The sequence below is a fragment of the Cynocephalus volans genome, chromosome 10, assembly GCF_027409185.1.
Source record: "Cynocephalus volans isolate mCynVol1 chromosome 10, mCynVol1.pri, whole genome shotgun sequence".
NCBI lineage: Eukaryota > Metazoa > Chordata > Mammalia > Dermoptera > Cynocephalidae > Cynocephalus > Cynocephalus volans.
The window spans coordinates 132,545,076-132,558,687 of NC_084469.1; the positions used below are offsets into that span (position 1 = coordinate 132,545,076).

General features: G+C 56.9%; 2 protein-coding genes across 3 annotated transcripts; one reads left to right on the forward strand and one right to left on the reverse strand.

Moving 5' to 3' along the window:
• Positions 1 to 108: 108 nt before the first annotated feature.
• E2F4 (E2F transcription factor 4) lies at positions 109 to 6,566 on the reverse strand. 2 transcript variants are annotated; one of them, XM_063111147.1, is made up of 10 exons: positions 6,395 to 6,566; positions 5,825 to 5,934; positions 5,523 to 5,684; positions 5,157 to 5,200; positions 4,349 to 4,410; positions 3,825 to 4,122; positions 3,139 to 3,267; positions 1,379 to 1,426; positions 1,124 to 1,168; positions 109 to 1,024 (listed from the first exon to the last, which is right to left on the reverse strand). In XM_063111147.1, exons 1-10 carry the CDS (start codon positions 6,527 to 6,529, stop codon positions 909 to 911), a joined length of 1,149 nt encoding a protein of 382 aa, XP_062967217.1. In that variant the 5' UTR covers positions 6,530 to 6,566; the 3' UTR covers positions 109 to 908. The 2 variants fall into 2 exon arrangements, with proteins under 2 accessions (XP_062967217.1, XP_062967216.1); XM_063111146.1 differs by having other exon boundaries at positions 3,139 to 3,336.
• Positions 6,567 to 8,203: 1,637 nt separating this feature from the next.
• EXOC3L1 (exocyst complex component 3 like 1) lies at positions 8,204 to 13,240 on the forward strand. Its single transcript, XM_063109613.1, has 14 exons — positions 8,204 to 8,263; positions 8,552 to 8,622; positions 8,840 to 9,000; positions 9,080 to 9,299; positions 9,831 to 10,443; positions 10,522 to 10,639; positions 10,775 to 10,900; positions 11,001 to 11,101; positions 11,309 to 11,419; positions 12,114 to 12,243; positions 12,370 to 12,492; positions 12,573 to 12,728; positions 12,819 to 12,943; positions 13,026 to 13,240. The coding sequence occupies exons 2-14, from the start codon at positions 8,574 to 8,576 to the stop codon at positions 13,213 to 13,215; spliced, it is 2,223 nt and encodes a 740-aa protein (XP_062965683.1). The 5' UTR covers positions 8,204 to 8,263; positions 8,552 to 8,573; the 3' UTR covers positions 13,216 to 13,240.
• The last annotated feature ends 372 nt before the right edge of the window (positions 13,241 to 13,612 follow it).

The window sequence follows — 13,612 nt, forward strand, 5'->3', positions numbered from 1 at the left end:
CTGCGCCGCCCCACCTCCACCTCCCTTTCCAGTAAGGTGACCCACCCAGTCCCACCACAAATCCAGCAGTCCCAGGGAGCGCCCCCCAACAAAGAATCAGATCAGAGATAGCCTTAGGCATGGTCTTTATTCACTTGGACACTGTACAAATATTACAATTTCCTTTTGCTCAAAAAGTATAAAAATAATCTTTATATAGGAATCCATTCGTTACTGTAAATCTTTCTAAATCTCTGCAAATGGCTCTAAATGAGGGTAAATGAATAAATGGAAATGAAGGGGGGGGCATAGGGTAGGTGGAGGTTGGGCCAATCCTCAAGTACAGACCCACCCAAATTCCTAGCTAGAGACCTCTGTTCCTTCTTGTCAGCACCCCACCACCACCACCTACAGGTTCTCAGGGCCAAGGGCCCAGTAGAAGGGGGCACATGAGAGGTCCAGGAGGAGCTGTTGGGTCAGGGGATGGGGAGCAGCGAAGGAAGCTGGGGGTGGGAGGGTGCTGGCAAGTGCCCAGCTCCACCCCACCCTTCCCTCCTAGGGGGAGAGGGGCTGGTTAGCTGGCAGGTGCAGGGCAGTGGGGCTGGACCTATGGGAGTGATGGCGGGTCCTCAATACTGTGCCACTGGGTGGCAGCCATGCATGGGCTATGGAAAGCCCCAGAAAAGAAGAAGTAAACACTTTGGCTCCAAGGTGGAGGGGGCTGAGCCCCATTCCCCTGCTTTGCTAGCACAGGACAAGTGCCAGTGCAGGAGCAGGATTTGTGGCCAGAACTGTGCAGTGAAGGAAGGCTGGGGAAGCCAGGAACTTGTGGCTCTTAAGCTGTGTAGGAGTGGGATGGGGGGAGATCCCCAGGCAGCGCCCAGGTCAGACAGTCTGGGTCCCAGCCACACAGGACATGTCCCTGTCAGTCAGAGGTTGAGAACAGGCACATCAAAGAGGTCACAAACACCTTCACTCTCGTCCAGGTTGTAGATGTAATCGTGGTCTCCAGGGGGTGGAGAAAGACGGAGGAGGGGGGCAAACACTGCAGAGAGCACTAGGCTGAGGCCCTGTGCCAAGGCCCCACCCAGCAGCCGCCCCACCCTCTGCCCACCCTCGCCCCCGACCTGCCCAGACTACCCACCTTCTGAGGACATCAACTCCTCCAGCAGCTCTGAGCTCATGCACTCTGGGGATGGAGAGAGCTGTCATATTCTAGCTCCTGCCTCTCCACCCACCAAAGCCCACGAAGGGGACCTGCCACCCACCTATCAAGAGCTTTACACTTTTTCCCAGGTACCAAGCACAACCATAAAGTCCTCAGAAAGGCAAGAAAACAGCTGTGGGACTCAATGAGCTGTGTCCTTTACCTCCAGCCCCAGGGAGGAACACAGCCTACCTCGTGTGGGGTCGAAGATTTCTGACAGCTCTTTGGGGAGTTCCAGAACTGAAAGAGAAGAAAGCCATGCTCCATTATAACACCAAGGTCAAGGGTTTTGATCCCCATACCAGCCAGCTGCCAAGAAAACCCAAAAAACAAAAACAAGAAAGAAAAACAAGCTGCACCTGGTCCCACTCCAGCCCCTACCTTCCTCGGATCCTATAGCACCCATCCTGGGGCTCCTCACAGCTGAGACACAGGCCCTGCCCCAGGCTAAGCTGGCACTGTCTGTTGGTCTCTCCTGCTAGACCTGAACTCCTCAGTGCTGAGCCAGGGTACGAAAGGCCCACTGCGGGTGACTGGTACAGTCTTTCTAACCTAGAGGCACTGCAAAAGGGCAAGACTCTCCTCCTTTTCTGGGCTCAGAATGCACACCCTATCTGAGGGAGGATGCCCCATCTATCCCCACCCTTGTTGAGCACCTGCTCTGTGCCAGGCTCACAGACCACTCCCTGGGTCGGGTCACCTGGCAGAGGTGGAGGCCCTTCAACAGGGCCAAGTGCTACAGGGTGATGACTAAACTACAAAACTCTGACCAGGAGAACACATATGGGAAGCAGAAGAAAATGAAACTGGAGAGGACCACGAGGTATTTCATATGCCAGACTCAGGAGATCGATTTTATCCAATGGGCCTTAGAGAGCCTTTAAAGGTACTTTTGTCAACACAGAAATGGCATGATCAGGCTGTATTTTAGAAATACTGTTCTGCCAGTCAGTGTAAAGAGAAAGATGCCAAAGAATCTAGAACAGAGGTGGTCAGGAGTCACTGGTGCTGAGGGTGCAAGAAGGATGGAGGAGATGTCTGGGACATCCCCGCTTAGCTGAGGTGGGGTGGGCAGCAGAGGGAGGAGGATGGAGAGGGAGATGGAACTGGAGTGATAGCAAGGGTCAGGCGTGGGTGACCAGAGCCAAAGGGAGGGTGTGCACAGAGATGGAAAAGCCAGTTTTGGGAGGAAAATGAGTTCAGCTGAAAACAGGTGGGAATGAAGTGTCCACTGGATGTGCAGAGGATGGCAGGTAGACACGGAAGTGTGGAGATCAGGCAAAAGATCTAGGGATTCATCTACCCAGAGCTGGGGCCCTCCCCAGGTGTGAAATGGGACAAAGCCCTGGGAAGCACCAGGGAGAGATCAAGGAGAAGCCATTGAGGTCAAAGAGCGAACAGCTGGCACCATGGAAACCAAAGGAAGAAAGAGCATCAACACGGAGCAAGAGGGTACCAAAGCAAAACACCCTAGTAATCCGCTGGTTTTGGCAGTCACATCTTCTACAACTTATCGAAGAGCAGCCCTGATGTAGCGTTGGGGGGAGGGGAGAGTGGTCTTGAATTGCTGTGACCTAAAGGATGACTAAGAAACTAAGAAGTGGAATGGAGTAGATTAATACTTTTTCAAGGAGTCCATACAGAGAGGGGACAGGGAAGGCGAGAGTAGGACACATGGGAGGAAGTGTCAAATAGTGAGGCGAGACACTTAGTGGTAGGTACTCCAAGGGGTGGCAGGCATAACTTGAGAGACTTGTTAGCCGGAGAATTGTTAGCCCAGGAAGAAGGGAAAAGGGTGCCAGCACCAGAGGCCAAGCACCTCACCCTGAGTGGCAGAGACCTCTGGTGTTATGCAGGTGTTGATAGGAGAGCTGGGTTCCATTCCCCTTTCTGTTTCTGACCTCATTACTGGGCTGAGGCTAGATTCATCCTGCCCCCCGGTGGGTACTCACCGCCTGTGGGGTCCACCTTGATGGGCTCAAAGGAGGTAGAAGGGTTGGGTCCAGATGAACTGCTATTACTGCTGCTACTGCTGCCGCTGTCCAGCAGGGCAGAAGACTGCAGTGGCCGAGTATCCAGTGCTGTCGGGCCCAGCAGGAGTGAACTGAGCTCACCACTGTCCTTGCTATCAGTTCTAGGGCCTCCACTCACTGCAAGCATATCCCCCGAACCCAGTCACATGAGGGAAGGAAGTGGGTCATTGAACCTGGCTGTGCTAAAACCCATGGCCAGGATGACCAAAGGCCAGGTTCCCAGACCCAAGGAGAATTAGGCACTGCCAGTCACCCTGGAAGAGGTAACCTAAGAATGAGTCGCTGAAAGAGGGACACAAGGCCTGTAGGAGGGAGACTCAGGGACAACATGGCTGATGTGGCCCTACTTCAAGAGGAGCTGCCAGGGCAAGTGAGACACTGGTAAATCTGGGGGAAAATGGCCACCCCTAAAACTCCTTCACACAGTGGGAGCTTCCTCTTAAAGAGGGCTCATTAACTGCCATAGAAAGGGGAAGCTAAGTGGGTGCCAAGAAAAGGACCCTCATAGAGTCTCTTCCAACTCTGAGTATGGCATTCCATAATACAGAGATACTGCCTCTGGGGCCCCAGAAGATACCCCATCACCAGTTCCTACCATGCCTCACCTGTGATCTCAGCTGCTGGGCTAGCCACCCCCTGGACTTCACTGCTGCCAGGGACAGGGGTGGGGGTGGTCAATTGGGGACTACTTGGACGTGAGGCTTCCTGGCGCTGGGCTAGGGCAGGCTTGGGCAGAGGTGGAGGGGTAGAAACAGCAGGTGGACTCTGGAGCAGATCCTCAGGTGGTGGCACAGGCACAGCCACAGGTGGTGAGCTCCATGCCTCCTTGTTCACCAGCAGCACCTCGATGGGGCCACTCACACTCTTCAGGTGAATCTGGTACTTTTTTTGCCCATTGAGACCCTGGAGATGTGTGGGAAGGGATGGGAGACAGGTAAAATTGGAAGCGGGCTTGGCTCCTGCCTGACCCCAGGTCAGGGCCACAGTGTCCTCTCCCATCCAGGCTGCCCATCCTCCTAGATAACCCCAAACCCCGGGGCTCCCCCTACCTGCCCCACCCCTGACTTATCAGGCTCCACAGCCAGCACCCGCCCTCAATCGACCCCGCCTGCCTGGGCTGAGCACCCACCTCTGGGATGGGCACCTCCAGGCTGGTGCCTGAAGGGGCTCGGATGGCCAGAAGAGTGTCTCCTAGAATGAAAAGGAGAATGGGTCAGGGCCTATGGGCTCAATTTGAGCTGGGAATGGAAGTGCCTGCCCCTTGGAAAATAGCAGGCGATCATGGTCTCTGAGGGACTAGACAGTAGGCTTCACCTATCCCCCACAGTGGCTGGGGCAGAGCTAAAACTTTTCTCTTCTGGAGAGCTCAGGGTCAGTAACTAGGAAATTTGGGTTCAAACATGTGGAGCTGGCCATGGGCACCTCACTCCTCCATTGATGGTGCTGATCCGTTAGTACAGGTGTTCTGGCCAAGGCCAATGTCCCTTTCCCAGGACCAAGATGGAGAAAGAACAGCTCCTGAATCCACAATGCAACTAAAGTAACTACCAGTTAGAAGAGGGCACCACTGCCCCCTGCATACAAGCATGGGAGAGCATGCACACAAACACACAAATGCATATACTCTCTCCCCCTTCCCCCTTGTGCCTCTATCATGCCCAAGAAGCCAAACTCAAGGGACAGTGCAGATGGGGGCAAACCCAGGGACCCACCCCACAATTCTTGTACCCTGTCAGTATAGTTGGCCTCCACAGGGTCCCAGTGACCCTCAAACCAAGGACTTACCCTGCCTTTTTCCTCTTTGGAGGAACCCATTACATATTGGCAGACCCCAGAACCCTCTTAAGTGATGGAACTCTCCTTGGCACTCAGTCCAATGCTCAGGACTGTAGCTCAGCCCAGCCCACCACATCTCCCCCTACCCAGGCTCTGCTCACCAGCAAAGCATCTGCAGATGTCCTCATGAGTCACGTAGGCCAAGGTGTGGGGGTTAAGGAGAATGGCTGATGCCCCGCCTATGGTGACAGATGGCAGACCACAGAGAAGACCCGACTCCTTAGCAGAGTTCTGACACACAAGCCCTCTGAGAAAGTTCTGGGGCCTGAGGTCCACACGGGAAGTGATCACAGGCCAAGAATGGAGAGGGAGGGGCTCTGAGGAGGAAACCTGAGGCTGGGACCTGGCCAGGGGCTGCAGGACCATCCTCCCAAGAGGGACAGGGCCCAGGGTACCAAAGAGCAAACCCAGCTAGACCAGAGGGCCCCCTGCCCACTCCCTTGGAGCAGGGACCGCTAGGAGGATATCAGCTGTTCTGCACGTCCTCTGTGACGTTCCGGATGCTCTGCTGCACCCACACCTTGTGCTGGTCCAGTTCTTGCTCCCGCTTCTGCAGCTCCTCGATCTCTGCCTTGAGCTCAATCAGCTTGTCGGCAATCTCCCGGGTATTGCAGCCAGGCCCCACGCCCCTGAGTCCAGGGAGTGAAGCTGAGAGGGACTGCAGGGAACTCTGGATCCCATGGTCCCTGCTGTCTCCTGTATCCTCCACCCCACACCCCTGACACTTCAGGGAGGAAACCCTATTGCTCTCCCAGATATCCCCACTCACTTCCACTGGATGCTGTTCTTGGATTTTTTCTCTATCAGTCCAATACCTTCCAACACGTTGGTAATGTCGTAAATCCGCCGCTTCTGGCGCACAGCGAGGGTGTCGGCTGCCTGGCAGACAGAACAGAGTGGAGAATGCTCAGCGCCACTCTTAGGTGTACCCCTGGCTATCTTGAGACTTGGCCTGGGGCGGTCTGGGAAGTGGGTAGCCTGGATCCCAACCCTGTTGTGACTCCCAGGCACGACAGTAGCTCAGGACTGCGGGGTGGGAAGAGATCTGGCACAGCCCTGAACTGCTGTTGATGCTTTTCTTCCCACGCCAGCCATGGACGGCCACGAGGACCAGCACCTGCAGCCCTAAGCCTGGCACACAGCTTACACTCAGTGGCCTCGGCCGAATGAATGAAATAGCCCCGACCTCTTCTGTGAGAAAGCTCATGGATGGCGGCCTGCTCTCGGGAACCCAGCGGGGCTGCCCCGGGGGTACTCAGCGGGGCCGCCCCGGGGGTTCCCGCTACCGGCCCAGGCCTGGTCTACCATCCCCACTGTCGCTATTTAGCCCAGGCCGCACCAGCTTGAGGTCAAGCACACCATCCTTGGCCTCCTGCAGAAGCGACACGAACTTAGTGGTAAGAAGTCCCAGGCTTTTCTCGTGCCGGCTTGGGGTGCCCGGGGGCGGCGGCGCCTGTGGCCCGGCCTCCGCCATCGCGCCCGCCCGCCACCTCCCCTCAGCCAGGCCAGGCCAGGCCGGCGCCGCCGCCACTTCCGCTTCCGTTCCTGGCCACCCGGCCGCCGGAGCGAGCGTCGATGCTTCCGCTTCCGCCCCGCGCCCTCCCAGGGAACCTGGCAAAATTCCTGTCTGCGGGCATGGACGCAAAACTTGGGGGACCATCAGCAAATGTCCAACCGCTGAAGAAGACGAAAATAACCCGGGGATCCTGGGAGACCTGACAAGTTGGGGAGGGAAGTGCCCAGTGGGCAGCCCCGGCAGTAGAGAAGGGGAGCTACTGGAACCTTCCTTGCCAACCTGCCCCAATCCCACTAACTCTACACCAGCCCCCATCTCAAGAGAGGAGACGAGACTACCTGATAAACTCAACCTGTTCCCTCAACCCTGTTCCTAAAGGCTGCCCCACTGTCTTGGGGTTACTCGCCCCATTCCTGTCCCTGACTTCCTGCCAAACAGCAAGTACTAACTACATCTAACTTATCCTCTTCTCTCCATTCCTAGTCCCTTTCCCTGGTCCCAGCCTCATCTTTCTCTCTTCTCCAAAGCACAGTACTCAGAGGCCATGGGCCAATGCAAACGTGGTTACCTATATGTAAATATAAGTAAAGCACTTAGAGCAGTCCTGGCATGTAGGAAGGATTATGTGTTTGCTATCGTCTTTTTTTTTTTTTTTTTTTTTTTGCAGCTGTCTGGTGCAGGGATGGAACCCTGGACCTTGGTGTTACCATGTTTTTTGTTTTTTTAACATTACTATTTATTATTGTTTATTTTAGGTTACTGTTTATTTAAGACTGTTCTCTGGGAAACAGTCTTTGAGACACAGAGTTCCCTGCACCAAGTTTTTTGGGGACCCACACTTATGAGTAAAACAAGCAGAACTGGGCAGAAGCCTCAGTCTGTCCCGCTAGGAGCTCCGAAATCGGGGTAGCCCTTCTGAAGTGTTCATGTCCAGGCAAAGGTACTGGGCCTTTGTACCCCAATATTGACTGAGAGACTCAGCTATGACACCTCAGTAGCTTGCACTCCCGGCAGTTGGGGGAATGAGTACCTCTGTCCTGAAGGGTGGATTTCTAGGGTGCACCAAGCATCCACTACATTTACTACCCTTTAGTCCCTTCCATACCTCCCTCAGACTCAAGACAGACCCAGCTTTGATGACCCCTCTCCCACCATCGCAAACCACACCCCCTCTTCACAACATCCTGTGGTCTCTCACTCCTCTGCAGCGGTACGCACCCTCCTCCAAGGGGTCCAGCCACACGGTTTTCATACTGTTACGTTGTCTACATACATATCAGCACACTCAGCCCTCCACTCCTGGTTGAGGCCTAGTCTAGTTCACATCTGTGTCTGGCATTAAGAAGTCCTGGGTGGGCTGGTCAGTACTTGATGATCACAGGGAGTACCCCCCCTCCCCTCACCCCTCAGGAAAGTGGCACCACCCCTCCCCACCCTCAGTGCAGATGCTCTTTCCTGTTGGGAATAAAGTGCCAGAGACTCAGCTTCCTTCCTTTCCTCTGTGGCCTTGGGGAGGGAGGGGCCTTGGTGGGAGAAAAGAGCTTCTGGTCCAGGAAGTGGGAGAGCGTAGCTGGAGTCACCCAGGTCCTGTGAGCCAGTGGAGGACGTGCCCAGCTCTGCCCAGGGAGAGGGCCATTCTCAAGGCCAAGGACATTTGCGGAGGAGGGAGAACTGGACGCCTGGTCAATTCTGGTAAGTTCTATACCAAACTATCCTGTGCATCTCAGAGCGGGAATAGGGTACAGTGGAGGCTTATGCCCACCCTGCCTTGCTTGGCATCTGCAGGGGCACAAACAAGAAACCTAGCAAGCCAAGGCCTCCCGATTGCCTCCCCCATCACACCTGCCTCCTTCTCATTTCCTGAGGGGACTGGGCAAGAACCTCACTCCTCCTCAGAGGGGCCTAGACAAAGGCAGCAGCTCAGATGATCATCCACACTGCCTACTCCAACCCAGACCCTTGTCCCCACTCCCATCTCAGCTCTGGCTCCTCCTGGTCTGCCATGGATTCAGCAACCAAAGACAACAAAATGCAGCCACTGCTTCCCGCAGGTATGAGCCCTTCTGTGTGGGCCAGGGGAGGGATGCTGGCTATAAAGATGGGAATGGTGGGGTTGGGTCCTCCCTGTCAGGTCTGGCTGGAGCTCTGTAGGGCAGTAAGAGGCGTGGGCTGCCCTGGGGCTGAGGAGTAGGAAAGGGAGCAGGTTCCACAGCCACTTCCTGCAGGCCCTCCCTGACTGACACGGCTGCCCAGGCTCTTCCTGCCCAGGGCCTGAGTGGCCAGAGCAGGAGAGGGCAGAGCAGCTGGCCCGGGGGGCAGCACTCAAGTGGGCCTCGGGCATCTTCTACCGACCAGAGCAGCTGGCCAGGCTGGGCCAGTACCGCAGCCGTGAGGTGCAGCGTACCTGCTCCCTGGAAGCACGCATCAAGGTGGGCATAGCCCGGGGGGCAGCGGTGCAAGCGGTGGGTGCAGGGCTGGCCAGACCTCACTGGCTAACTCTCTCCATAGTCAGTGGTGCAGTCATACCTGGAAGGTGTGCAGACTGGTTTGTGGCAGCTGACCTGGGCCCTTGAGGCCATGCAGGGAATCCGTGAAGCCCTGAGCCAGGCACATGGATTGCTCCAAGGCATGGCTCAGTCCTCACAGACTCTAGAGCCCCTGAGGGAGCGCGTTGCCCAGCACAAGCAACTGCAGGCCCTGTCTCAGTTGCTGCCCCGGCTGCAAGCAGGTGAGTATGCAGGGACCCAGGACCTCAGCTTCCAACAGTCAGTCCACAAACACCCATTATTAATCAAGGAGCTGGGGCACTTGATGGGGGATTGCATGCAGGGACACACCAGGGACCAAATGGCATATGAAGCAGGGTGCAAATCAGCTCATCCTGGAGTTCCTAAACATGGGATGTTTGAGTCAGAATGGACATCCAGTCAAGTGGCTCTGGCCACCGTGGTTGCTAATATATTGAAATATTTCCGTAACTAGGTGGGTGAATAGCCACTAGCGTGGTGCCCCAGCTCTTTCTGCCTTCCCTCGAGGATCCTTGATTTGGTCATGTTCCCCTAGCTCAAAGGCTGACACCTGGCCCAACAGACCTCTAGGACTTTGCCTGGATTCTTTCAGATTGTTCAATACTCTACTGTACTGGTTATTAAATATTTTATGCAATACCCCAGCCCCAGGACCTCAGTATCCCCTGCTGTGGCGATTATACAGGTGGAAAGGCTGAGACCCAGGGCTCTCTCCTCTCCTCCCTCATTAGTGCCAGATGCCGTGGCCCACACACAGTCCCTGATTGATGCCCAACGGCTCTTGGAGGCATATGTGAGCCTGCGGGAGCTGGAGCAGCTGCGAGAGGAGACATGGGCACCCCTGGGGGGCCTGGAATTGTCAGTCTTCCAGGGGCTGGACCTTCTGGCTGAGGCACTGGGCCAAGCTGTGGAGGCAGCTGCAGGGGCTGCAGGGCAATTGGCACGGGAGGACCCAGCCCTGCTGGTGGCTGCTGTGCGTGTGGCAGAGGTGGAAGCTGGGCGCACAACTCCCCTGGGGCAGACATCTCGGGACTGGCGGCAGCGTTGTCTGCGGGCACTACAGGAGGGCCTGGAGCAGGTCCACTTTGGGACATCTGTGCTGCCTGGGCCAGGAGCCCTAGCAGGGTGGTTGGAGGCTCTGCGGGTGGCCCTGCCAGCTGAGTTGGCCACAGCTGAGGCACTAGTAGCACCCTGCTGCCCGCCACACTACAAAGTGGTCCAGCTATGGGCTCACACCCTGCATAGCGGCCTGCGTCACAGCCTGCAGCAACTCCTCACAGGGCCTGAGCTGGGAGCTGCTGATGCTTTTGCTTTGCTGCACTGGGCACTGCACGTGTACTTGGGGTCAGTGCCCTTGGGACAGTGGGAGGTGGGTGGGTCTGAGGCTGGAGGCTCAGTGTGACACTGGGCCACCATCTCTAGGCAGGAAATGATGGGGAGCCTGGAGTTGGGGCCTGAGGCTGATGTGTCCCAGCTGGAGCCCCTTCTGACCTCGGAGAATATCGAGCAGCTGGAGGCAACATATGTGGCCAAAGTCCAGGTGAGTTGTTGGGGCAGAGGTCCAGAGAAGCTCTGCCATCGGCTGTGGGCATTTATCTGAAGAGTCAAGTGTCTGCCTGTGTCTGGCAGGGTCAGTGCCATGCTACATCCTGCTGCCCCTTGTCCCTTTCCCCAGGCAAATGTGGCCCAGTGGCTGCAGAAGGCGCTGGATAGGGAGGTAGCTGAGTGGTGCCAGGAGCAGGAGCCCAACACAGACCCATCTGGCTTTTACCATTCACCAATGCCGGCCATTGTGCTGCAGGTGGGTGGGAAGTGGCCAGGCCGGCAGGCAGGCCCCATAGGGAAAGGGGAGGAGGGCAGGGCTAGAGGCTTTGCTGATGGCTACCCATCCCTGCCTGTAGATCCTGGACGAGAACATTCGTCTGACCAGCCTCATCAGTGAGTCACTGCAGCGGCGGGTACATGGCATGGCATTGTCAGAGCTGGGCGCATTCCTGAGGAGGTCCGCCAAGGCACTGACCTACTCCCAACCACAGCTCTGCTCCTGGGGCAACCCAAAGGGGCTCTGAGTGAATAAGACACACTAGTGGGAAGGGGATCCTTCAAACAAGAACTTGGGTGTCTTGGAGGTGGGGCAGCAGTACCAGGGACTGGGGTTGTGGGGTGCCAGCGTAGCAACAAGTCCAGAAGCCACCTGTGCCCACTGCAGCTTCAGTGATGCTCTGATCCGATTCTCCCGAGACCACCTCAGAGGGGAAGCAACGGCCCCTCATTATGTGCCCTACCTATTGGCTGCCCTCAACCACCAATCTGCACTCAGGTACCAGAAACCCCACCTTAATTAACCCCCTATAGAGTATCTATTACGTGTGGACCCAGCCCACAGTAGGCCCCTAGGGACTTTGGACTCACACAGCTCTGGGGTTCCAATTCTAGTTCTGCTAATTACTATCTGTGTGACCTTGGACAAGTTATCTAATCTCCCTGAACCTGTCTTTTCTCATTAGTATTATGTGGGTAAAAATGGAATGTTCTAAGAATCACAGGAGATACGGCTGTGGAGTTCTACCACAGTGCCTGGCACATACTGTCAATTATCCATTCGTTCAACAAATATTTATCAAGGCTCTACTCTATGCCAGGTAATGTCTAGGGTTATAGCTGTGAACAAAACAGAAAAATGTCCCTTCCTGTTGGGTGTAATGTTCTTCGTGGTGGGACAAAGGAAGACAAACAAGTTAATGATTTTTACCCCTTCAAGACTGGGATTAGCTCCCTTCCATTACGAAAGGAAACAGAAATCTAAAGAATGACTAACTCAAGGTCACACCGCGAATTAGAGGCAGATAGCGCTGGTCTGTGTCCCTTCTAGTTCTCCCAGAAGTGCTGGGAGCCGCCCTTGTGCGCCCCATCTAACCACGCACTTGCGCCACAAGGTGGCGCTCAAGTGGCTGGACCACGCAGGGCCGTGCGGGCCTTGGCCTTGGTCCTGAATCCGTATTTGGTCGGTCCAGCTCTTCAGTGTCAGTCCTGCAGCCCGACGGGATGGTTTCAATGGCCTTGGCTCCGGTGGAAGTCACACTGGACGAGTTGCAGAGGAGAATCTGCCGCCTGGTGTTGGAGGCGCTGCTGGTGGAGCTCCAGGTGAGACTTCCCTAGGGTCGGGATGGGAGTGGGAGGCGGAGATAGAGCGTATGTGTGAGGGTCTCCGAGGGGAATGCCGGGTCTGGATCGTTTCTCCAGCCCCTTCGCCTTCCCGCCCTTCCTCAGCCCCTGTTCGAGACTCTACCCTCGCGCCAGTGGCTGTCGAGCCCTGAGCTGCTAGACGGTGTCTGCGAACGGACGGCGCGTTTCTGCCGGGACTTCTGGCGCGTGAGGGACCCTGCCGTCCATGTGCGTTGGAGGAAAGGCTGGGGAGGGAACAGCAAGGATGGGAAAGGCCACCTGGACCCAACCTACCGCCTTCCCCCCAGCTGCTACTGGCCGAGGCAGAGCGCACCGTGGTGCTGCAGTACCTACGCGCGCTGATGCAGGGACGCCTAGTGTGCCGCGGTGCCGATGAGCGCACCCAGGCGGCCGAGCGCTTGCGTCATGATGCCGCCCAGCTTCGGGAGCTTTTCCTCGGTTTGGTGAGACCTCGTTTGGCGGGCAGACGGGGGAAAGTCTCAGAGGCTGGGTGGGGGCCGAGGGCCGGCACGAGACTATCCCGACGTGCTCAGGGCCTGGAGGAAAGCGCGCACTGCGCGCCGGTGCTACTCGCCCTGCGGGAACTGCTGAACCTCCGCGACCCCACGCTGCTTGGCCTCGAGGTGGCAAGCCTGCAGAAACAATTTCCCGACGTGAGGTGAGAGGACGGTGGGCGGGGAGGGAAGAGGAGCCAGGGAGGGGCAGGGCGGGGCTGACGTGCCTCCCTGATGCCTCTGCAGCGAAGACCATGTCTCCGCCCTCTTGGACCTGCGCGGGGATGTGTCCCGAGAGCAGCGTCTGGTGGCACTCAGCTCCTTGCAGGTTGGCCCGCCGCCCTCGCCCCCAACGGACCGCCGCGCTCTCTTCAGCCTGGTGCCCACACCGACGCCCGCGCTGTCCTCCTGCCTCACCTCGGGGCCCTGTGCCTGATGCCCGGCTGCCTGCAGAATAAAGCCACGGCCCCCGTACGCTCTCATCTGTGTGTGCTGGGGAAGACAGGGGAAGAAACATAACCCACGTAGGTTAGGGGTCCACGCACGATGACCCGCCTACGGTACGATGGCTACCGTCCTTGTGGACGGGCTGCGCCCCACCTGTCCGAACATCGGCCCTCCACGTGGACTGCGTTCCCGAGTACCCGGCCTCCTGCTCCAGTATCCGAACTAAGCCCCCGCGTGTCCGCGTCAGGGCAATGAACTAGCGTCTCGGTCACGCTGACTCCGACAGCCGGGTCGCACCTGAAACCGGGAAACCCTCTTGGGTCTTATGAAGGGGGCGGCCCGAAACGACGTCCCGCCCGGAGGCGTGGGGTGGTGGCGGTCACCAC